Source organism: Alternaria metachromatica, assembly GCF_023757995.1.
Source record: "Alternaria metachromatica strain BMP 0045 chromosome Unknown scaffold_1, whole genome shotgun sequence".
In the NCBI taxonomy this organism is placed as follows: Eukaryota; Fungi; Ascomycota; class Dothideomycetes; order Pleosporales; family Pleosporaceae; genus Alternaria; species Alternaria metachromatica.
In genome coordinates, this window is record NW_026055492.1 from 1,195,624 (window position 1) to 1,219,893 (window position 24,270).

The 24,270-nt window shown below is 51.7% G+C and overlaps 8 protein-coding genes across 8 annotated transcripts; 3 read left to right on the plus strand and 5 right to left on the minus strand.

Annotated features, from left to right (window-relative positions):
* Positions 1–921: 921 nt before the first annotated feature.
* On the minus strand, positions 922–2,153 carry J4E83_000385 (uncharacterized protein; the record flags this gene model as incomplete). Its single annotated transcript, XM_049327347.1, has 2 exons — positions 922–1,975; positions 2,146–2,153. The coding sequence occupies 2 exons, from the start codon at positions 2,151–2,153 to the stop codon at positions 922–924; spliced, it is 1,062 nt and encodes a 353-aa protein (XP_049193492.1).
* A 2,074-nt stretch (positions 2,154–4,227) lies between these two features.
* Positions 4,228–6,004, minus strand: CCT8 (T-complex protein 1 subunit theta; the record flags this gene model as incomplete). Its single annotated transcript, XM_049327348.1, has 3 exons — positions 4,228–5,465; positions 5,516–5,886; positions 5,946–6,004. 3 exons carry the CDS (start codon positions 6,002–6,004, stop codon positions 4,228–4,230), a joined length of 1,668 nt encoding a protein of 555 aa, XP_049193493.1.
* A 748-nt stretch (positions 6,005–6,752) lies between these two features.
* Positions 6,753–7,870, plus strand: J4E83_000387 (uncharacterized protein; the record flags this gene model as incomplete). The annotated part of the gene is made up of 3 exons (XM_049327349.1): positions 6,753–6,798; positions 6,848–7,521; positions 7,574–7,870. The coding sequence occupies 3 exons, from the start codon at positions 6,753–6,755 to the stop codon at positions 7,868–7,870; spliced, it is 1,017 nt and encodes a 338-aa protein (XP_049193494.1).
* A 299-nt stretch (positions 7,871–8,169) lies between these two features.
* On the minus strand, positions 8,170–8,965 carry J4E83_000388 (uncharacterized protein; the record flags this gene model as incomplete). The annotated part of the gene is made up of 2 exons (XM_049327350.1): positions 8,170–8,436; positions 8,498–8,965. The coding sequence occupies 2 exons, from the start codon at positions 8,963–8,965 to the stop codon at positions 8,170–8,172; spliced, it is 735 nt and encodes a 244-aa protein (XP_049193495.1).
* Positions 8,966–14,767: 5,802 nt separating this feature from the next.
* On the minus strand, positions 14,768–16,849 carry J4E83_000389 (uncharacterized protein; the record flags this gene model as incomplete). Its single annotated transcript, XM_049327351.1, has 1 exon — positions 14,768–16,849. The coding sequence occupies one exon, from the start codon at positions 16,847–16,849 to the stop codon at positions 14,768–14,770; it is 2,082 nt and encodes a 693-aa protein (XP_049193496.1).
* Positions 16,850–18,216: 1,367 nt separating this feature from the next.
* Positions 18,217–19,333, plus strand: J4E83_000390 (uncharacterized protein; the record flags this gene model as incomplete). Its single annotated transcript, XM_049327352.1, has 3 exons — positions 18,217–18,340; positions 18,395–18,736; positions 18,798–19,333. The coding sequence occupies 3 exons, from the start codon at positions 18,217–18,219 to the stop codon at positions 19,331–19,333; spliced, it is 1,002 nt and encodes a 333-aa protein (XP_049193497.1).
* A 1,080-nt stretch (positions 19,334–20,413) lies between these two features.
* On the plus strand, positions 20,414–21,826 carry J4E83_000391 (uncharacterized protein; the record flags this gene model as incomplete). The annotated part of the gene is made up of 2 exons (XM_049327353.1): positions 20,414–21,200; positions 21,252–21,826. 2 exons carry the CDS (start codon positions 20,414–20,416, stop codon positions 21,824–21,826), a joined length of 1,362 nt encoding a protein of 453 aa, XP_049193498.1.
* Positions 21,827–22,060: 234 nt separating this feature from the next.
* On the minus strand, positions 22,061–23,643 carry J4E83_000392 (uncharacterized protein; the record flags this gene model as incomplete). Its single annotated transcript, XM_049327354.1, has 6 exons — positions 22,061–22,452; positions 22,508–22,664; positions 22,722–23,025; positions 23,096–23,366; positions 23,427–23,511; positions 23,590–23,643. The coding sequence occupies 6 exons, from the start codon at positions 23,641–23,643 to the stop codon at positions 22,061–22,063; spliced, it is 1,263 nt and encodes a 420-aa protein (XP_049193499.1).
* Positions 23,644–24,270: the final 627 nt, after the last annotated feature.

Genomic DNA, 24,270 nt, shown 5'->3' on the forward strand with positions numbered 1-24,270 from the left:
AGACCGACAGTTCGTAAGCACATCGCCAAGACATCGGCAGCTCTCATTGGCTCTGATGCTCAAGGACGCTGCATTTCCGCTTGCTGATCCAAGGATTTATCAATCACTACTGTCTTTTCCATCCACAAGCTTTATTTGTTTCGCGCCTATGAAACTTAGTCACATTGAATGAACCTTGGAAGAATGCGATATCACACCTACTCCCCAATGGACCATGAACACCTCCAGATCCCAGCCACAAGGCACGCAAGAGGTTCCTCGATCAGAGCATGCGCTCAAATCAAGTCCACGAAATCGTCTTCATCCTCCCATTCATCACTCCCCGACTCGCTGATTTCGTCATCCGATCCTTCCATCAGCCCATTTCCTCCATGCGCGTCGTTCATGTGCTGGTACACTACCTCCACTTCTGAGAAGACCTTGAGACACACCCAGCATATGTGTCCGTGACAACCGTTGCACTCGACGTGGTTGCATCCCTCGACTTTTTCGATAAGTGTGGCGCATTTTAGGCATTCTTTTGTACCAGCGGCCGCTTTGTACTCGTCCAGAAGCTGCTCGTTACGCTCATTCTTGAGGACACGCGATTCATACTGTGCGCAAGTCCAGCCGACATGGGGCTCTGCATGGCATAGAGTACACGTCTGGGTCAGACATGTACGGCATGTGAAGATCCCATGAGATCCGCCGCGCCGATACACTGCTTTGCAGTCAGGCGCTCGAACACAAGCAGAGATTGACAAACATCACGCATGTCGCTGTTTACAGGCACCGGAAGCAATTTGACTGTGATGTTTGCCATTCAGGACGCCCCTTTCGACTCATGTAACAAGATAGATGCAATATGAACCCTCCATGCGCCTGTACGTACAAACGCCGATAAACATGTTGACGGTGCAAATGATTCCACAAGCATCAGGATCATGCGGAATGCCGTGCCTCCAGATCGAAAAAGATACCTTCGTCGATGCTGGGATCGTATTTGTGCTCCAAGTTCTCTATATCGAGATAATCGTTCGCGTTGTCGAGACATGAACTTGGAAGCGATAGGGATGTGTGTACGGGACTGTGCGCTTCGAACCTGGGGTGGACTGGATATAGCGATTCCGAAGTTTCATCCAAACTAAATCCCGAGTTCAAAATGGGATCTGAAAGGTATGGTGTCCGTTGAGCGGGGTTCCTTGTTTCATCACGAGGGTAAGAAGTGGTGTCGTGGTCACCGAGAGAGTAGCTGTACGTCGGAGACGAATTGAAATTCGCATTCGATGGAGCGTACCCGTGATAAGCGCTACCAGCGTGTGGCTGAGGTCTTGGGGCGGGCGGTAAACTAGAGCGCGCAACGTCCTCCAGCGACGTGACTCCATCTGTAGAAATAGCCGACAAAGGCTGTGATCTGATGTTCCATTCCTGGTTGTTGTTGGTTGAATATGGGTCCGCGTTGAAGACTTGTTCGAATGACCAGGGGTCTGCAGCCGCTGGTGCGTACGCATCGAGATTTGTGCTGGCTTTGTTGGCAAGCCTAGGGCTTTGACCGCAGTAGCCCTCGTCATCCGTGGTCGTTCGGAAGGAATTCTCGTGGGACACGGGCGGTGATAGGGATGTGTGTATGGTCGCGCTCGTTGAAGGGTTCGTCATGAAATCTACTGCCGAATCGACTGATTTCGATCTTGCAGAGTGACGTTCCTGTACGAACCTGCGCGCAAAATCGAGGACCCCGTCTCGAAAGGCTTTCTCTCCCATTGTTCGGCGACCCGCAACGCTCTCAAGCTCGGAGAGTAGTCCATCATACTGGTCACGATCTTCGTTGGCGTAAGGCAAAGGTATGGAATCTTCGGCCTCTTCGGGAAATAAGCGGCGGTAAACCAATCTCCACTTCTCCTCTAGTGTCCTGAGATTACGGTATTCTCTTTTCTTAAAGTTGAAATCGGCATCGAGGCGTTCCAGCGATAACCCGTGTACTTGTTTCAGATGATCTCTGCTGTGTGTTAGAACCCAAGCCGGTGAAGAGTTCTGATTTTGAACGCAGACATACTTCAACTTGGCAAGCTCAAGATACCCCTTCCCTTTGCACGATGATAACTGGTGCGCCTTCGGATCATGCTTGTGAAATGGGCAGCTCACACGGATCTCTCCTTCTATACCTACCTCGCCATGGTCGCTAGCGCCACCGTCCTCTTGCATGGAGAAGTTGAATTTATCGAGAGCACCATCCACCGGGAACCTGGGGTGGGTCCTGGTTGAAGCGGACCTTTTCCAACCCTTCTGAACCCCACTGGCGTTGCGAATGGGGATGACCGAATTCATTGCCTTCCTTCTAGTCGCCGGAAGTCTGATTGAACCCTTAGGACCAAGGTCCGCATTTTGCTGCGGAGGGGAATATCGCATGGTGATTTCTGTGGATGCGTAAGAGGGGGCTTCTATAGAAAGTTAGCTTCAAGCGCATAGAAGAGATTGGATATTGCATACCAGGCAATCTATATCGGTCAGTCGGTTTCTCTATACGCTTGAAGGCGTTCAAGAGTGCTGACTTTGTTTGCCAGAGATGATAGTGTCTCGCTGCCGGTCAACAAGCGAGATACTACCACCTCGTGACGAGCAGATGATAATATTCAAAAAGAATACTATCAAATGATATGTAACATTGATGTGGCGACAACGTGATAACGATGTATCGACGAGGTCATTGAGAGATCTTTGAAAGATCAAATAACATTGAGTGAACGACGAGTTCAGCAGAAGACACGACTGGTACCTGTCATCTCAAGTTCCAATCAATGCATTATGCATGCAGATCGATAAACACAGAGACGACTGGACCCATCGTAGTGGCTGCTGAACGTCCTAGACTGACAGATCGACAAGTATGCCGTTCTCATCGCGATCCTCAATGGAGGTTCAAGCGGAATGATGTCTAAGTCTAGATAATCTTGAGATTATAGTCGTTCCATTGGAGTAACGATAAGTGACACAAATAATTTTTAACACCAAAGGACCTGCACCGTGAGGCGTAGGGGTTGAGACCGGCTTTGGGGAGATGTGGTGGTGTGGAGATGGGGGTATGTAGATATGTGGATATGTGGATATGTGGATATGTGGATATGTGGATATGTGAATATGTGGATATGTGGTGATGGGGGACGGGTGTAGGTAGGGAACTCACAGCGAGATACCGTAGGGCGATGAATGGGATATTGGTGGTCGGCAGGACAGCGTTGATGATGTTCTCGACTATCGAACAGTTAGTCAAAAAGGGCTAACTAGATTTGAAGACCATACCACAGTTTACGACCTGCGCATTGAGCAAAGTGCTCAGTAGATGTGTTCGGTATTGACGCGTGTACGTTGATCGAGCGAAGAGCGATATGTTGGAAAACACGAGGAATGTGGCGTACAGATAGACCGGGGCGAAAGGGGCGGCTTTTTATACTTCGCCAGACGCCAAGCGATTCGGCACTTCCGTGGAAATTATGCTTATAGAAGAATACTGGAAGAACAAAAAGGAAAGCGATCTGTCGCGTTCACCCAGCATCCTGCTGCATCATTGTCGCGGATCATGCCTCTGTCGGGCCAAGCGCGAAACACGGACCGCGTGATCTATGGAAGCAGCGGGAGTGGGAGCTGGGTGCCGATGCATCATGCATCTCGGGTAGCAACGTCTGCTGTTCATGCCAACCAGGCCCTGGGCAAGTCTGCAGTAAGGGTTGACATAGCTGTAATGCTAGAGCAAGAATCGATAAACTCTGCATGCTCTTGGCTGAAGGATTGCGTTCAGAATCAACGAGGGGTAGATAAGGCCGCTTCCGCGGCGAGGATTGACTGGACTGCTACTGCAAGTTTCCAGCTAGACCAGGATCAAAGTAAGACCACACAAGGACCGTATGTGAGCTCAGAACTGAGCTGAAGAAGAAAAACAAACCTCATGTTCGTAATCCAATGAAAGCCAACGGACCAACATCCTGGTACGAGCTCTGGGTTTTGGTAGCTTGGGTCGAAGAGACATCATGTTAAGGACAACCCCACGAGTGCCCGAGAAGCCGGACAAATGATCACATCAGCTCCATAGTTGGTCGGGTTCGCTCAGAAGCATTCGGTACTTCCATACCATGATATACGTGACACGTGAACAGCCGAAACCCGGTGAGGTAGAACGAAGATATCATTCGTCTGGTGCTTCAATAGCGTCTAGTCGATGTCATTATACACTACCCCTCATACCGGCAACGGAGTTTAATCATCTTGGTCCCAGTTGCCCGGCTGCGCCTTTCCAGGCATCTTGGGTCCACCAGCTTGCCTTGCGACGATGATCTGGTCGACACTGAGAACCGTCCTCGCAGCCTCGGTAGCGAGCTTAATGGCCCACATCTTGCTGACCCAGAGATCGAGAATGCCCTCTTCCTTGGCATCGAGTGTACCGGTGTTGTCGTCGTTCTCAATATCGACACCGACAGTCCACTCGTCGTCTTTCCTGCCTTTCTGTGCAGCGTGTGCGACGTACAGCTTGGCGAGAACCTCAGTTGCGTCAAGACCGGCTGACTCTGCGAGAGTTCGTGGAATGACCTCGAAAGCTTCAGCGTACTTGCGGATAGAGTATTGCGCCAGACCGGATGTCTTGTCCGCAATGGCCTTGATCTTCTCAACAAGCTGCATCTCTGTTGCTCCAGCACCTGGGACCAGTCGAGGATCACGGGTGATGGCCTTGACCACGTTGACACCGTCGTCAATCGCCCGCTCAACGTCGTCGAGGTGGTTCTGAGTAGCGCCGCGTAGAACCAGAGTCGCGGTCCGTGTCTGCTCATTCTCCTGTCTGAATACTGTGACGCGGTCACCGCCAATTTCCAGTGTCTCGACGACGTCGATAGTACCCATCTCATCTGGCATAGGTGCACCGAGACGAGCGAGTGGCGTAGCACCGACTACCCTGCATAACCGTCGAAGCTCGAATTTGGAGAGAACCTTGATGACGAGGATGTTGTAGCGGTTGAGGTAGTGGAGGGCCAGCTCTCCGATGGTCGAGCCAGCAACGACGACCCTCATACCGGAGTCGTGGAGCTCCTTGATGACCTGCTCCACCTGCTGCTCCTCGCCCTTTGTGAAGTCCATCATCTCCTTTGCGTTATGCAATAGTACCGTGCCCTTGGTCTCAGTCTGAGAAATGTCGATGGGACATGAGAAGACTCCGACCTTGGCCTTTGTCGCCTTTGTGACGGTACCGTCTGGCTGTCTTGCGAAGACCATGCCCTTGACGACCTTGCTCTGCTCCAGGGCACCACCCATGATCTTTACTACGCGGACGTTGTCGACATTGAAGTTGACGGGGTTCTTGGGGAGGACGGCGAGGACAGCTTCGGCGACAAGGTCAGCGAGGAAGTCTTCGCTGCCCGACTGCTTGGCTGCGACTACGGTGCGGATAGCTTTGCTGAGTTCTTGCTGCGAGCGGATGTCTTCGACTTTGTCGCATACCAGCTCTGCGATAGATTAGCCCCCATTCAGCTGCCACTTCACGTGCGTAACATACCCTCCAGTGTCTGCAGAGCCGCAAGCTGTGCCTTCTCGTAACCCAAGACAATGTCACTTGTCTTCAGGCCCATCCGTATTAACTCCTCCGCCTTCTTCAGCAGCTCGCCGGCCAGGACGATGACCAGATTTGTCGCATCACCCATCTCTGCCTCTTGTTGCTGGCTGGCCATGACGAGAAGCTTCGCCGCAGGGTGTACAACCTCGAGTTCTCGCAGTATCGTCGCCGCGTCCGAGGTAAGGATCATTTTCTGAAGGTGGTTTATGACGATCTTGTTGCGTCCATAGGGCCCGAGAGAGGTCTGGACGGTCTGGGCAATCGTCCGGCAGGCGTCGATGTTGCGAATAACAGCGCCATCTTCGGCGTCGTAGCTGTTGCGGGGTGGTTAGCGGGTTGTTTACTGTGATTGCGGGGTTGCAAAGGGCCATACTTCTGGTAACCCTGCTTGAATAAGCCGGCGTTAGGAGCGTTGGGTATCGTGAGAGACATGTTGGCGGCGTGTGAGGGGTATCAGGGTTGTGGTGGTGTGCCTGCGTCTAAGCTCTGCGCGGCGAGAACGCGTCCAGTCCCAAATTTCGATGCCAAGACTTGGAGATCGGGGGAAGGAAACACCGATAATGCACCTTCAACTGTCCCGGGAGTAAGGTATCAGATGTGATATATTGAGATGATGTGTACAGCTACGCTACGTCACTTGGATCTTTAATCGTGCGCCCTCTCGGGGGTTGGAACGGGGGCAAAGGCGCGTGAAGTTATCAGCCGCCAACGTTATTCTGGCGATAGTTACGGTACACCTAAAACCGCTCTGCTGGAAAGCATACATAGACGCACGCAACGCATGAGCCAACGGATAAGCTGACTGTTGTGCAATTTTAAACATAACATCGTCACATGGATAAGCATGCAAGCGTATAAGGTCCTTGAGCGCGTAAGAATGTGAGCAAAATCTATCTAGCCGTACACCTTAGGATTTGTGAAGGTACCGCTAGCGAAAAAGACTGCTCGACTCCCTCTAGGCACCGTTAAATGACCAGGATCTCATGACAATGCGAGTATGCTGGGGATAAGGATAGGTGCCGTGGAGAAGAAGAGATGGTGTTCGCGCCGAAGAAAAGTTAACTCGGGATATCTGCTTAGGTAATGCCGCTAGACCCAATGCACCTCCGCTCCCCGAACTTTTCTGAGATCTCGAGATGGCAGCGGCTGCATCGAGATACCGCGGAGGGCACTGGGAGAAATGAACGCCGGACAGCAGACAACGAGGCGATTGGCCTCAAGAGCCGGTATGGAATGCAATTGGGCTAGAGGCAACTGGAGCGCTGACGAACGAAGGTCAATCAATATGTCGCTCATGTAGAGACACCGTCGCCCGCACATATGCATCCGCTGCCGCCGCCGCCGTCCAAACCGAGGACCAAGTTGCCCAACACATTCCTCCCGTTGCCCAGGTATCGCCGTCAACATCCTACGCCGTCAACGCAGGTGTCGTCTTGTCCCGCCCCCCGCAAATAACACGAGACCTCCACCCTTTCGAAGCTGCCTTTTTCCTATACCAACGACGATTGAACGAACGACTTGCGCTACCCTTCACAAGATACTTCTACGTAAAGAAGCGAACACCCGCAGATCTAGAATGGAAACGGAAAATGAAGCAACGGCTGACCCCCGCCCGCGACATCGGACGATACCAAGGTTACGGAGACGAAGCATGGAACGACGAGCTCCTCGTAGGAGCACAAGAGAGCGACTTTGAACACCAGGTTGGCAAGCTCATCGAGGACGCTGAGCAATCTGGCCTGGAGGACGCATCGGACACCACTGGCGCAAAGAAGATGGAGCGCGAGCCCGTAGAGAAGCCAATGCCGAGGATAACAGAAGCGGATCAGAAGAACGACACAAAGAGCTTAAATCGCGCGCTTCAGAGAACGCTATATTTGCTTGTCAAGAATAAGGAGGGGCAATGGCAGTTCCCGCAGGATCGCTTAAAGGAGGAGAACCTGCACCGTGTACGCAATACCACTTCCTATGGAGATCTACTGAGATGCTAACAACTACCAGGCAGCGAGTCGTATCATCACACACACCGGTGGCATCAACATGAACACTTGGCTGGTCGGCCACGTGCCAGTTGGTCATCACCAGGTGGACTACCGCGAACCCAAGCCCACGGGCGACCTCAAGGAGTACGGCTCCAAGACCTTCTTCCTGAAGGCGCGCATCATGGCCGGCCAGGTCAACCTCAAGGAAAACAAGCTTGGTCTTCAAGACTTCAAGTGGCTAGCCAAGGACGAATTGCAGAAGGAGGTAGACGGCAGCTACTGGCGGCAGATCAAGAACATGTTGGCAGAGCGATGAATGATATGTACGACCAATGTATTCTAGCGTTGATACTGAACGCGTGTAACTCATGATATTCCCGATAGCATCATGCAAAGTAATCGTGATGGATGCTACGCCGAGATCGCTGGTCAACGATGAAAACTCAATGTGAGAGTGAACTCCACATCAGCATGTTTGAAAACAGGAAGGACGCTGAAAACACGACTGATATTCTTTGGACACATCGATCTTCCATAACGCGAATGACTTTCCCCCTGCGGCCATTGTGAATCTTGCCCCTCTCATCTTCAAGCATAGCTTTCATCATGTAGCCCTTATGTACACTTCTCCCAATCATAACTGAACCCCTGCTGCGCGCCATAGTACTGGTCACCAAGCGCCTCGCTGTAGGAATGCTCACTATCTACAACACCCTTCTGACCTTCCTTGCCTTGTACCCACATCTCAGTGCGGAAAGTGAACGTACCAGTTCCGCAATTAGGCTGAGGAATGAGCTCGGGTGGGTAACTGATGTTGGAGTAGTGTTCTTGAGCATACGGACCAGATGAAGCAGGACCGGTGAGGTCAATGGTATCGGCGACCTATTGGAAGAGTCAGTACATGGTCTGATTGTTGGAGGGTTCAAAACCATGGACAGCGTACCTCAGTTCTTCCAACCCCTTCGCCCACGTAGTAAGCAAAGTCCCAGTAGACTTGCACTCCCTCATCAAGCTCGTAAGTCATGATGCCCTTCGTCCCGTTCTTGTGCAGTCTCAGCTTATAGTCTTCTGCCTCGGCAGTCTTGTCGAAATCCTTGTACTCCTTGTATGCCAGCGTCGTCTCGCACCATGTATGGCGGGGGCCGGCCTCGAGGTCGACACGCATCCATGGATATGCGATGTACCAGTAGTAGATCTCGCTGCCATCAACGGTGTTAGAGCCGAAGGTTGGGCGTGTGGTGCGCGAGACTGTGCCGTTTTTGCCGGAGTCTGGACAGCCTGGGCCGCGGATGGAGGAGATGGTGAACGACCAGTTCGGTGGGAGGATACGAAGGGGGTCGGCGGAGGGCGAAGGGTGCGCGAAGGTGGTCGCGAGGCTAAGAAGAGTGGCGGCAGTGGTCGTATACCTCATCGTGGATGTGGTAAGCAGCGCTCCGGTAGATGACTAGTTGAGATCGAATCTGTTATTTCGTGAGGAGATGCTCGGCCTCTCTCGTCCTCCAGGTAGACTTTATATGTGTCAGTGTAATATTTCGCGTCTGTACAAGGACGTGTACTCTGGGTAAAGCTATCGTCATGGCATACAGACAACAACTTCGGTAATCACCCGCAGGTCCAATTAGCATGTAACCCCACATCGTCATGGGAATAATTTTAGATTGCTATAGAAGCAGAATCAGCGGTATACCATGCCAGTATAGCGATCGCAATATCGAGGCGAAGTCTGGTGATGTTGCTCAACGTTTATGAAGGCTGGAAGAGTATAAGTGAGGGGAGATGAAGTCAGGTGGCAGTCGCCCAAAGTGTATTCCACTGCTCCCTGTTCGCGGCTGCATGCTGCGCTGAGCGGATATCCGGGGTGTACAAGGCCGATGTCCTTTGATCGCGCATATGCAGAGTTAATCGCGTTCATATGAGGTTGTTCCGTCAATATAAGGTTAAACGGAGCCGTGTGGGGAAACCTGGAAAGGGAGGGTATGCAGCCGCTTGTTAAGGTGCTGACGCTGTGCAGCACCGGCCGTGTCCGTCAGCAACATGAAACACAACGAATGAAGGGACGTCAATAAGGTGACGGTTTCCATATCCGTAAACTGATACGTCAGTCTTTAGCCTATAGTGATTGTTGTACGTGAGGAAATACGAATGTGTTGAGTGCGTGTCACCATGGCTGGTTGCTCCGGAAAGATGTGACAGCATTTCGGAGAGTTGTTGCCATCCGGGATTCGTCCAGAAATCTGATCCTTCGTATGTATTAGCGCTCGGCGAAATGAGAGAATATGTGAAGCGAGAGCTTCGACAGAAATGGGTTAAGAGTGCGCTATCGATGTCAAGTATTGTTGCTACTATACGAAAGGATATCAATTACAGAAAGCTACTAATCAAAGCTTGAAATTGAAGTACTTCTCAGTCACTGAAAAGTCAGGGGCAACCCCGATGCAGTGTTGAGGTCCGATAGTGAAGACCCGTGAACCCAATTCCACCATATCGGCATTGCTTGACCTGTTTCTCGAACATCGGGGTGATAGGAGAAGGCCAGCGTTTCGAACGATCAATTGCTATCATGCTGAGCAAGCTCTTGTCAAAGCGGTATGGAGACGGGAATGCTGATGTAGCGTTCTCATCGGTTTGCTGCGTGAACCCTAGTGATAGTAAGAGGCTTGCGGCCCTTGACTTGGAAAAATCGCAATACGACCACAGCAAGTGTTCCTACCGGTTTGATGTGATGCGGTCTAGTACTCGATTCGAGCCTTTCTGCGTAAGGTGTTGATGGTCACCGCCAAAACGGCCCGAAAAGGCAGTACGATACGCTAGCGTAGTCGATGCAGGCCAGAACCAAACCCGATTGGCGCTCGATGCGAGACCACCAGGTCTGCCGATTCTCCATATAGCTTCGTCGGCAAGGCCCCAGACTTGTGCGTCATGTTCCGAAGATCAGAGTGACGTCTGAAGCGCGACAAGGGTTCCGCGTATGTGCTGCTCTAGTTGTAGCTGTGCCTCTCTGGTACAGCATGGGATACGTCGTCTAGCGAGAAGCCCTAGAGTGATTGCATGGATAATCGTGTAGCATTGTGAAGACATCCGACTAGTATCATCAATGTGACTTCCCACTCCAGACATTGACCAATTCATCTAGTATCGAGACCGACGGAAACTTGCTTATGCTCAAGACGGATCTGAGAATCTCCAGTATCTCCGCTTGTCGATCTGGTGTCTCCATACAGAGTGCCGCTGATGTCAAGTCAGTAATCTGTACATATACGAAGAGCTGGTATAGATACCTGCATAGATAGCCTGGAAGCTGACAAAGGCCGAAGGGGAGTTTTGCGATTGCTGCGCCAAAGCAATCCCACATATTGTCGACGTGCTTTCGCGAAGGAGCTTGAAGCGAGTTTGATACGTGTTGAGACCTCCTGTCGTTGGCTGGTTGAGAATCATAATTATTCGCGCAAAGTGGTAGGTCTGGATAGCAGCGGCATGTGCAGGAGGGTGTATCCATATCGGCGTCGGCTTCGCGTCAAGGGTCGAACTTGGAGAAGATGCGGTGGGTCCAGTCTCCACAGGTATGGGCTCGAAGCTTGATGGAAGGAGACTTTTCCATGCATCTAGCATCCGTAGTAGTGTTTCTCCTGCTTCAATGTAGCCAGCTATGTCTCCTTGCTTCGGCGCTGCAGCGAACTGGACACATTTTGCGGCGATATATATGATGCGTGTCGCCAGTCCTTCCGACGTGAGTTCCACCATTGGTACCTTGGGCTGATGTATTGTCAGTGCTGGTCGTCCAGTACGGAAAGCTGCCCAGATGTCTTGCCGCAGCCAAGCCCACCAAACTGCACGTTGCAGACTATCGGGAGACTCGCCGCTTGCGCCTGCGTTCTTTTGTATCCAAAAAGCTCCCCTCAGATGACGATCCCAATTGCTGTGATCGGGATTACCAGCTGTACCAAACATTTCTACGAATTGGTACATATAATTAGTACCTTTCGCACACGTTATCTGCATGGAAATATTGCTTACCATATGTCGAGATCATTGTAGCAGTGACCAATATTTCGCGAGAGTTGGTATATGACTGATGCCATATATTCTGCGACAGATACTGCAGTGTCTCATAGTACAGTTGTTCGGCAGCCCTTCGTGGAGTGGACGATGCGCTAGAAGACGAAGCGGGCGTACCGGGTTGAACCTGAGAAGCAGCCTCATTGCCGACATCCTGATCCTGGGATAGGGCCATATGACAAGCACCGACTGCCAACAAGGACTTGAGCAGACCTACGTTATGCAAGGCGAGGTGGGGAACAACGTTCGCAAAGTGTTTCGCAGGGTCGAAAAGATCCAAGATCGGTGCTACATCACTGACATAATGTTCAAAATACGTCAGCTCTTGCCGCTTCAACTCAATCCTTGCTTCCGTATTCCATGGTTGCTCGGCTATTGCGACTGTGTGAACGTTGACGCTACCAAAAGGGTCATCATCGCCGGCTAGAGCGACGGATTGCCGAGGGGACTGTCTTCTTGATAAACTTGCAATATCAAAATTCCAGCGATTGCTATTCGTTTGCCCTTGCATACTGTTGATCGCGTCTTCCGCCAGTAGATCATACCTATCAGATCTTAGCCAATGTTAATATCAACAAGCGGGTCGATGTTACCATTCGACAGGTCCAAAATTAGGCGCCAAGCTTTCCCCGAAGGTGAAAAGACTGTCGTCAAGGAAGAAATCATCGTTTGGTAGTATACTTTCAGTGATCCCCGGCGGTTCTGCGGGGAATGAGGGCCACGAGTGTAACGGCTCCACAGGCTCTGAACCTAGCGTTGGAATGCTTACAGACCCAGGCTCGGTCTCATTGTTTGATGGCGCTGAGTTCCCAATAGCTGCGGTCACGTCGACATCACGCGCACTTAGTGCTCGCGGGCGTCGGGGTGTTGGGGTCCTCTCAGCATATACACATTCTCGTTGAACTCTCTCGCAGTTTTTGCAACTTGGATGGCTTTCATCGCACTTGACCTTGCGCTTGCGGCATGTCAAGCTGTCCACTTGTTAGCATTGCGCTTACGATGCTGTGCATAGAGAGGTTCGAGCTTCTGCTTTCACAGTAATCAATGCGTGCTTGATCTGCGTGAACTTACCACCCTGTCGAGGTCCTCAGTCCACGTGATTTAGACGGCATGTTGTGCTGTGCTCAGGCTGAGGGCGAGCGAGCGTGCGAAGCGATCGCATCGAGGAACGGAACGCGCTCGATGCGGGCAGGCCGACTCAAATACCAGACACGCGGAAGCTAGCCGCAGTCGCGTGCAGACGTTAGCAGCGACGCTAACTGTCTCACGGGCACCAGAAGGATTTGCTGTGGGGAACCTGGACACATTGGGGATTTACGGGATTGCGAAGTCTGAGGGACGAGAGCCGTAGCTGTGGTGCTGGTGAAGATCGTCCCGAGCTTCATTGGTGTTATGTAAGCGCTAAGCCGCCCGTCGGCGACCTAATGCCTTTATAATTCCAAAGCTTCACATCGTTGCAAAGGGCTGTGATAAGAAGGAAATTCTCTCAGTATTCCTGTTTTGTATTGCTGTCTAGATACAAGTTGGACCATTCTTAATTCTTCATACTTGGTGTAGCCTGTCAATCTTTCCTGGACGCCTTCTGGTTGTTTCTTTTCAAGGTCATGTACGCAGTCCACGAGTCTATCAAGCTGTTTTGCGACCCTTCTCTTTGCACCTCCAACTATTCTTCGATCCGTCGTGTAGTGGCTCTGACTGCGTGCCGCCTCGAGTCCTGGGACCATGAGTTTTGCAATCGGACTTGTAGGCTACGCTCTCGTTCCGAAAGTGAATGCCATGGAATAGCCAACGGAAGCCGCGAGCAGCGGCGCAGCAATAATCCCAAGGATTCAGTACCTCCACCAAAGCTTCATTGGGTCCACACTCGTATCTTTGTTCAGGGAACTTCGGAAGCCGATCGATCTTGTAGGGCCTCCATGGGAACGCCCAGTAATGCAGGACAGCAAAGACCAAAGTCTCCGTGCATGTAAGCAGACAGGTAATTCCGACATGAAGATCCAGTTCAGCAATGAAGCGCGTAGGTCGCAGTGCTCTGTATTGAATGAGCAGCGAGATGAGCCATGTTTGCCAATAAGTAAAGAAGACGATAAGCTTGACGCAAACCATCTTGAAGACGGGCCTGTTGGGTGCGAGATCTTCTTTGAGCTGCCCGTAGATCTGATGTAGGCAATACATCGCAACAAGAACAGAGAGTGCATCAAAGATGGCAGTCCATAGCGAAGCGTAGCGTACGTTATGACTTCCTTTGCAGAATTGACCGAGGGATGACGTGATGACGGCTACGGTTGTTACGATGGTACGAAGAACGACGTATTGAAATATCCCGATGTAGTTGATCTGCGGATGATCAGTACCCTCTCAAAGAATACAGGCTAGGCCATCACTTACATTGAACCAGGTAATGCCGCTCCTCGGCCTCCTCAGCAACCCTTTGTGCTCGCCGCCGGTCAGCTTCTGGAACCAATTCAACGGCCAACCCCAATTCTTCGGTTCGACGTGGCGAAAGTACTCTTTCTGCTCATGGAGGTCGGGTGCAATATAATGACACATAAGCGTGAAAAAGCTCGCGACAGCATAAGCGGAGTAGCATTCGCGGACAAGCTCGCAGTAGACAGCCCTTCTGTAGAACACATAAGAGAGCAATGTGGTCCACGCGTAGACCGGAATGACGAAGAGGATACGTATAATATGTTTTTGTTCGTGTGGGTGTCGGTAGTGCAGTGCGTGTTGCTTGATGTGGAAGACGGAAACCCCAATCGCCAATGACGCCAGAGTGCAGCAGACATTTAGAGTCAGCAGGTGGAAGGTGATATCTTTATGGCCAAAGGGCAAAGCCTGTTCGGCGATGAGGTCGCTCGTGAGCTGATCGCCTGGACACCGGGCGGCCATTGTCGTCAGTTGTGCGAATTCAGTGAGGAAATCAGTATGCGACTACGTAGGGAGCCACCCTACCGTGCGCAACAAGGTCGATGCAGGAGGAGCATTGCAATGAAGAAGCTACAGCAAACCGTAGCCGTCGTTCTTGCCTGCTGCAATTTCGAGCAGCGGCCTGACATAGGGAAGGAGGATTTGGCCAAGAACATTTGTTGTAGAGCACCTGGCCCGGTTCTTCGACTTTCGATATTTCTTACACAAAGATTGCATCCCTTCGGGTAAATCATCCTCTCCAAATGTCTGCCCCTCTCCCTCTATATCCACCCCTCCCTCGCCCTCTGTAGCCACTACCGCCTCTGCCACCTCTGTAGTCAGGGCGCTCTTCACCAACTTCGACAACCCTGTCATCGTCGTCAAAACTGTATTTGTACTTCATCTCTGTCTTGATGCCCCGCCCCTTCCTCGTCTGGCCAGGTGCCCAGTCTCTGCTTGTCTCGGCGTCCAGTTCCTTCAGCCTCAGATCGGAAATATCATCCGAAACGGGGAGATAGAAGAGTTGGGGTTTCGCTTCTGTGGAGCAGAACAGATCGTGGAGTGTTTTGAATGAAGCTTCAGTATTTTGTCGGGTATCTTTCGATGAGGCGGTTGGGAGCGATGGTGCTGGTGCTTGTTGTATAGACGGCATCCGCGCGTCTGCGCTTGCGCGTGGGCCTCGTGGTGCGTTTGCAGGAGCACCTGAACCGACTTCCTGGAATACAGCTACAACAGAGCCATCACTGGATTCTGGATACACGACTTCAAACCGTTTGGGGTTATGTGAGCGTTTGTTTGCACGAGCGTCCTTCTCAGCAGCTGCAGCGTCCTCTTCCTCTTTGATCCAATCCTTCACGTACTCATCCGGGACGAAGTCGACCCAGAGCTCTTTCCTGTTACCTTCTGGTGGCCAGATGGAGCCGTGTAAAGATGCTCGCACTCGTGATGCAGCAGTCTTAGTGCTAAAGAGTACAAGCGCATGCGACTTGAGTACGTCCAGGAAAAGGGTTTCCACAATTGTGGGGTCCGGTGAGGTAGATGGCGGCGAGGCAAGAGAGATTAGGTGTGCTCGTAGTGGCTCCAGACGCAGAGGGCGCATGAAATTGCGGATGTACAATGCAGATGTCACAGGGTGGAGCGCGGGTACCGTGGGCCTGTCATCAGTCAAGGCTTCCTGGGGCGTGTCGTCTGCGTTGGATTTCATGAGGTCTTTGTACCGAGAGGCCTTTTCCTTTTTCTCGCGTCTTGTGTCAGTCTCCACAACTGGCGGATCCTCCCCGGCTGGTACAGAGCCAGTGTCGTTTGTTTCGCTTGGATTGCCATTTGCTAAAGGTGCGGTCTCTTCCTCCGATCTTCTTTGCTCCATGACGGTGTCCTCGTCTTCCTGCAGGTGAACGCCAGGCGCCGGTTCCTGGCTGGGCCTGTGCTTCTTTGCCTTGATTTCCTGGTCCGCCATCTCGGGGGTGTCACTCCTCCTCTTTCTCTTCTTCGAGTCTGTTTCTACTTCTTCCGTGTTGAGCCTCGATGTTTCCGTCGTCGAAGGCTCTGGAACGGTAAGGAATTCCGGCCTCTCAACGGATTGTTGCTCATTGGACACAGGTGAAGCTGTCTTCGCGTCCATGCTCGTGTCTTGCAAATCTTCGGGGAGTCCAGACGTTGGCTGCGCCAACCGCAGAGCTTCAGCAGCCGGTCCTGGAGCATCTGGCAGCTCGCCCTCTGCGACTTCGACCTTCTTTACGTCTCCAACTTCCGCATCCGTAGGCTCCGTCACGGTTGGGCCAACCACATCGTCGGCATCTGCGGGCGGTGCATTGAAGACTCCCGCCGGTTGTATTGAGCCGGGCTCCTCCGCATTGGTTATGTCCTCGGCAGGCCGCTCTATTGCTTTAATCTCGTCTGGTGGAGGAATATCGCTGTCTATGTGCGAAATTGTCTCGGGGAGGGAATCGGTAGTCGCTGCGGGTACGGGTAGAGGCTCTGGCTCGGCTTCGCGTGTAGGCTGCTGCTCGGCTTCTAGATTCGAGTCAGCATCTAGCGGCAGCGATGTACTCATAGTGCGCATACCTCCAGCCTCGGAGAGCGCTGGTCCAGGGACATGCTCTTTGGTGGCAGTGTCGTCGCCAACTTCGGTATTCACCTGCTCGACCGCATCCGGCGGCGCGTCTGCGCTTTCGGTACCCTCGTCTGGCGCACTGGGAGTCTCAGCAGCGAGGTCGGCCTCCTGGAGCTTCTCGATAATTTGCGCCTTTCGTGTCAAGCCGGTGCTGGGTATACTCCGGTCCTTCAACACCTGCCGCAGTTGCGCGACTGTCTGTTTGCTGTAATCTGTCATGGCCGGGTGCTGGGCTCAATTGTAATAAAAATAGCGGGAGTAGAGTCGCATAGAGTTGCTGAATATGTGCGCCTGTACAAGCAGCCAAAAGAATGATAGGTAAGGGAGAATGAGAAGGTGCGACAAGGCTGAGGAACCGCAAACGTCACGCCTCAAGGAAGTTCGCGCGCGTTGGAGGCGTGTGCTAGTGGCTTGGCATACATACACGTCCCGCAAGCCACCTGGGCGCGTGTGGGGAGGGCTGCATTAACCGAGCGATCATGGCATTCTGTCTCTTCGAACTCTCCGTCTACGTAGACATCGCATTCAAGGTGGTGAGCGCGCTGACTATCTACCCAGGTACCAGAAATGCTACCTGCCAAGTCTTTTCGTGTCATCATCGTGAAAGGGTGGTCAACCTTGGAAGAGTTGAATACCGCTTCGGGGAAAATCCGATCCGGTAAAGCATGCAAACATCAGCACGGTCAGCTTAGAGGGTCATGAGTTGATAATTCGGTTTGCGCATGTTCGTCATGAAGCCGTGCAAAATCAAAACACATGATACCAGTTGGAAGACGTTTATCGGAAGGTAAAGCTTAGCGCCATGCGCATCACTTTATGTTCTTTCAAGTTTCCTGTTCCTGAATAGGAAAACTCTAAGTTGCTTCACGTCGTCATCTCCCATAGCGTACCATAAGCGCTAGAGTGTACTCATTTGAGTAAGCTCTCACGCATACCTGAAAGTGGCCGCATGGGTTTGTGGTGACATCGTAATAGGGGTATCTGAAATTCAAAAATGTCAAGTCTCGAGTGATCACACAAGTATCATCCCATTTAATAGCATCATTGTGTACGGTTGTATAACGAAACGCTCAGATAGATGAGTTGAGTCAGGTAGCCAACATCACACAGGTTCCGGTATTCGGGAGCTTCATAGCCGCGCGATGTAAGAGTCCTTCTGGAAGGGATTGGAGCGGACCGGAAGCGCTGGTACCGACGATCGTTGATCTTCTTGTGCCGAGCGATTACTTGTAGCTAGCCTGATTTACAAGTGGATTCATTAAAAATCGAAACGGGGCGAACAGAAACCTAATTGATGGCTAGCGCAGAGAACAGGAGCCGTGATGTCCATCCCACCGAATGAGCATGGGAATGCCAGCAGTCGATCTCAATGTCCAGAGCGCCCAATCGCTCCGGATGCTACGGTCAGGTTCGGAAGCAAGGCGCTGACAGAGCTATAGAGTTATTATTGTGATGCAAAGCACCATGTTGGCCTACCTGGGTATGGCGACGATCCCAAAACAAGAGCGCATCTTTGTATATAACGGGCCTATGCCACCGTAAGACCGCTCTCTACTCAACCATCCACCTAAACCATCAGCTACACCATGGCACGCTTCTTCTTCCAAATACTGCTTGCTGCCGCGAGCCTCGTCGCTGGCCAAAGCACAACGTGCCCAAATGAGGTTGCCATCTACAACCAGCAAGATCGCACTATGAGTGCGACCAGCAGTGAGTGTGAATTCTCTGAACAGTAAGGAACTTTTGTACTGACATATGCTGCAGACTGGTTCCTTGTTCCGGTGCCCAAGGATGCTGTCATGAAGGCCCTCAAGGAGTCGTTCTCGAGCTTGGTCAACCTAGGCGGACTAAATCTGCTATCTCTTCCCGAAGAGCTGAAATTTCCCGAGGGCATGCACCCGGTCATCGTTAACGCCGGGGCCAACACCGATATCCGCCAGGGCGGCCTCCAGCTTGCTACAGGATTGATGGTCGGCAGCTCTATGATCCCCTATGTTGGCGTCGGTAGCTCCAAGACACCACTCAATGCGCCCCTCGTGTCGTACCTTGCCGGCGTGGACGAAGTAACCCAGGGTTATGTTGCCGGCCTTGTCCCATCTCTAGTTGGTAAGTAATCGACGCGAACTCAGTTCAGCCTGTGGGTTATAGCTAACGCGCGACCCTTTAGCTACTGTAGGCGGTATTCAGACCAGAATCGGCGCATTTCTACCACTCAATGCACCATTCCAGTCATACCGGGATGGATCCTTCGGTATCAACTCGAAGTGGGCACAGGCACCCAACCCTGTCAGCGGTCCTGGCCTGTACTCTGAGGCGTTCGATCTCAAGTTCGTCAGCGAACCCAACCAAGCAGCACCCAAATACTCCCTCGACATGTGGAAAAGCATGGTCAACCAGCCCTTCTTGCTCGGCAGCGTGGGAAGCCTCCTTTCACCCAAGTGCCAACGCAACGTCTACTTCTTTAACAACGCCACCGCACAGCCAACTTACCGCTCGGGCAACGTAACTCTTGGTCCTTCAGCAGGTGCCGATGTATTCTCTGCTACCTTGCAAAAGGCCAGTCCAGATGGTTCCGGATTCTACCAGGGAGTTTATGGCTTCACTGGCTGTGGGCAGGCTGTCGGATATGGCGCTGTTGTTCCGCTAGGCGAGGACTGCGAGGCTGCTGCTCAGGCCATCAAGAATACCCCTGGGGCTTTGTAAGAATACTTAATGACCCACCTGGATAGGTATAGATGAAAACTACTTGTCGAGTAATACCAGTAATGTTCGCAATGTACCCAGAATGTCTCAATTCCAGGTTTTGTGTTTCTTACGTGCTATAGAACTAACGAAGAGCTGGCGGAAGGACGTTGCACGTCTTTGCTGCAAGTCGTTACGTCATTGTTGTCGCGTCCCAAAAATGGGGCGTTCGCTGTGCGCACGCGTCCTATTTTCCTCGACCGTTACACATTGTCTTCGCGCGAGCGATACTTGTTGAAAATCTGTCAGCCGGAGATTTATCCGAACTGAGGTCTGGGAATAACACCTCGAGAAGGCCGAGCAATGAATGTACTATACCGTTCGAGGTTAGCGCAGCTGATTAGTACGCAAAATCTACGTCATATCGACCGGAGATACCCAACGGTAGTCGAATTTTGTGGCATCTGTCATTGCTTAGCGTTACTGATGTTCTATCAATTCCTCGCTCTATTGTTGCTGACGGCTTTAGCATCATAAAAGCGTCCGGCACTTGCCACGTTTCCGGCAATCTTTCTCATTCTTCGAGCTGCACCTAGAACAGGGATCGTAGTCTTATATTTAAGCATCCCAGAATAAACCGTTGAGAAAAACGACAAGATATGAACTACTGGAATCATGGATTCTAAAGACGAACGATCATCAGACGCGAATCCCAATTCGCCATCAAACACCGACGTAGATCTTGAGAGTGGAAGGCGATCAAGACCAAGACAGCGGAGCGAATCAACATCCAATTCATCGTCGGAGTATGAGGAAGAGAAGGATGCCGACCATGACGGCCACCGTCCATCCGGAAGAGAACTTCAAGAAAGCATTTCGCGATCACGCAGCAGACGCAGTCTACCAAGAGACAGAAGAGCGACAGCCACGGCGAGTGGTATGAATCAGCCTGTGAGCCGGACAATATCTAGACGCGACACCGCACTTTCACGAATACGTACACGACCGAATGTTGCGCCATTTTCCCATCCTCTGGCGCACCAGCAGACCACTGCAGATGTGCTAGTAGATTTTGAGGGCGAAGACGATCCTTATCGCCCCATGAACTGGCCCACAAAGAAGAAGATCACAACGACCATGATGTATGGCCTCACGACTATGAGCGCGACATGGGCTTCTTCTGCATATTCTGCAGGTACGCGACAGATAGCAGCCGAGTTCAACGTAGGAAACCAGGTCGCGGTGTTGGGCACTACGCTCTTTCTATTTGGATTTGGACTGGGGCCGCTTCTCTGGGCTCCCCTCTCCGAAGTCTACGGGAGACGTTTGGCAGTTTTGACGCCCATGTTCATTGCCATCTGTTTTAGCTTCGGTAGTGCCGTATCAAAGGACTTCCAGACACTGATGATCACAAGGTTCTTCGGTGCCTTCTTTGCTAGCGCTCCGGTTACAAATACCGGTGGTGTGTTGGGCGATCTGTATAGTCCGGCATGGAGAGCCTTAGCCATGGCAGGTTACGCTATGGCGGTCGTTGGCGGCCCTTGTCTAGGGCCAATTGTCTCAGCAGCTTTTGTCGCCAATCCATCACTGGGCTGGCGCTGGACCGAATACTTCACGGGTATACTTCAGGCAACCATTCTGTTCATCGACATCATTTTCATCGACGAATGCTACCCACCGAAACTCCTCGTCTACAAAGCACGTCGCCTGCGGCACGAAACCGGCAATTGGGCCCTCCATACTAAGTTCGAGGAGTGGGATGTCAGCATCAAAGAATTGTCTAAGAAGTTTCTTCTTCGGCCATTACAGCTTCTGATGACTCCTATCTGTTTCCTTGTCGCGCTCTACGCTAGCTTCTGCTACGGCATTCTATACATGATGCTGGGAGGTAAGAGATATCGCTATAAGAACTGTCTGTGAGACGTACTGACACGTTCAGGCATTCCCATAATTTTTGGCGAAATGAGGGGATGGCCAGCTGTAAGCGCAACGCTGCCTTTCCTGGGTATCTTGGTTGGCGCAATCATCGGCTGCAGCATCAACGCCTATAACCAGCTTCTTTACAACAAAGTCTATCGTGCAGCTGGTAATCGTGCCGTTCCGGAAGCGCGTCTGCCACCGATGATGCTCGGCTCGGTACTCTTCTCCGTCGGTCAGTTCATCCTGGGGTGGACAGCGGACCCTCAATACCATTGGATCGCTCCCGTCATTGGGCTGGTATTGCTGGGAACCGGTTTCTTTACGATCTTCCAAGCTGCCCTGAACTACCTGGTCGACACATTTACGTTGTATGCAGCGAGTGCAGTAGCAGCGAACACTTTTCTTCGAAGCGCCTTTGCGGGCGCTTTTCCATTGGTAGTGACGCCGCTGTATCACAACGTTGGAGTAGGTCCCGCGAGTAGCATCACTGGTGGATTCGCGGCACTGCTTATCCCAGTGCCTTTCGTTTTCTACATATATGGCAAGAGGATCAGGAGGGCAAGTAAATGGAGTCGTGGGAGTGTTTTTGATTGAACGGTCAATGGGTAATTACAGTAACACGCCAACCTAGAAAAAAACTGAACAGCCTGGAGCCTACATTGGCGCTGGGTCACCGCCTTTGTAACGTTTTGGCTTAATGTAGCCTGCAAACCTGTTTAGTTTTTTTTCTTGTATGAGGTGGTAATACCATTGTGAGTTTTAGCTCATCCCGCAATTGATGAGAGCCGGTTTCCTCGCTTCTTATGTCTAATCGACTCAGTACCTGACTCAAGTTGTCATCACGTTCTTGATCTCCGGAAACACATCCGCGAACCGAGCCGAGAAAGACTCGACGTACGCACCCCAAGACTCCTTGCAGCCGTCGCATAGCTTTATTCCACCAAACGAGAAAGAAGTATGTCCACCATGTGTCTCACGATGCTGACAGCCCTTACAAGTATCCTCGCTGCTCGCGTCGAGGAACTCACGAAGGCCATCGAACATGAGCTCATCACTTCTCGCCATCAAGTGGTCGTAGCGCTCGACGTCTTTGGCATCGCCATCCTGCATGTCGATGCGGTTCCAGAGCTTGAACTGTTGACGTGCTTGTGTGATGACGGCGGTAGTCTCAGGCCGGCCGATCATCATTCCATCTTCGATGAACCGGTAGCGACGCATCACTAAAGAACTTCGTTAAATGACGGTATATCGTTGCGAAGGGAAATTTCAACCTACTCATATGTATAGGACCACCGAAGAATCGTAAGAAATTGATGATAACCATGTGTTCTCGCTTGCCCGCCCAAGCAACATCAAGAGCCCAGAGCAACTCACGGGACTGGTGGAAAGCCTTGATACGGATGTCGGAAGGCGCGTATGCGAACGTGGAGTTCTGAAAGTCCTAGGTCAGTTCGTGTCCATTGCATTACCTGTGTCCGATATCACTCACTGTCTCGCCCTCGGACCGGTGCTTGTAGAAGGCTACACTGTCGTAGAGAGTGGCGCCGAGTTCATCCAAAGCCTCGAACTGTTCTTCGGTATAGTGTACGTCATCGAGATCGTTACAGACCAGAGCTGCGCCCATGGTAAAGCGGATCAAAGCATCTGTGTCGCGCATGCGGAACCATTGTCGAGGCGACTTGGCAAGGGCGGTAACGTAACGTCTGAACAACAGGCCTTCACGGCGTTTGCTTGCCTTGTCTGCTGTAATGAGAAGGAAGCAGCGGAACTCGCGAGCCATGGCCGCACTGTACCTAGATGGGATGACATCAGTATCAGTCTGTGAGGTTCGAGATACAGCAAAAAGGGAACAGGTCAGCTTACTGTTCAGTTGTGCCCTGAAAGAGTTCGTCGAGAAGAGCAGTGAGGTTGTAGCCTAGAAGATTGTCGCCAAGTGACACCTGTACCAAGTCGCCTTTGCACTCCGCGACGATACCGATGACGATGACACGCATGAAGGCCACATAGCGATTCCAATTGGTGTATTGAGGAATCACGCAGCGTGCGTACTCCCATGCGCATGCATATACTTCTTCCTTGATGCGCTGTGGAAGGTCGAAGTCTTTGAGATCGTTGGCGATGTCGGCGGGATAGTCTATGAATTGGAGGATGAGTACGCTGTCTGTATACTAAACAGGAGGATGGGAGACCTTACACCACTTCTCCCGGATCGGTGGTACGGACTGTTCATTCGGGACAGCGAGGGATGGCTTGAAGAACGGCCTGGTGAGTCTGAAGCCCTGATAAGATGTGAGTATAGTTGATATTAAATGTCGAGTGTCGAGCGGCGTGGTATCAACCGTGCGGAAAGAACATACCGACAGAGTTTCGCGGTACTGCTTGCAAAGCCCCTCGAAGTAAGCATAAAGCATACTGAACAACACGATTTTGAACATGCTGTTCGTATCGCGGGGAAGAGAATCGCGTGCGAAGAGATTTTGTCCGGCTGTCGTAGAGAGTTCAAATACAAAACCCGTCGTGAGCAAGTTTCTCAAAACTTTCTTAGCGCACAAACGAGAGATTCCACGGAAACCTTTCACTCAGTTCACCCGTACGCCGCGCGTTCAGCTCGTAGGATCCTTCGTTCCTGATAGGGGACAGTCGGCTCATCCTGCACATCGACCCTGACTGTATTGGCAATCACGCTAGAGTGGGGCTTGTGAGTGGGTGATGAGGTCTTTCCCGCACACGGTGAAACGGCGCAAACATACCTACACACCAGCAGCAGCGCATCATTGGCGAGACTGCCTGACAACATATCGATCGCGTTTGAAACAATAATGCCCAGAGTTGGGAGATGCAAGGAAATTACCGATAATGGAGACCCAGCACAGCGGCGTGGCTTTCTAGCCCTTGCACAATTGGGTAATTTCCTACCAGTCTCCCAGGTAACTGAGTACACTAAGCTCCGTTCATATAATGGCAGCGAGATTGAAACACGCTGCACTTAGCTGTGTGTCTACTCCGAATTTGCGTATTGGGTGTGATGAACATGTAAC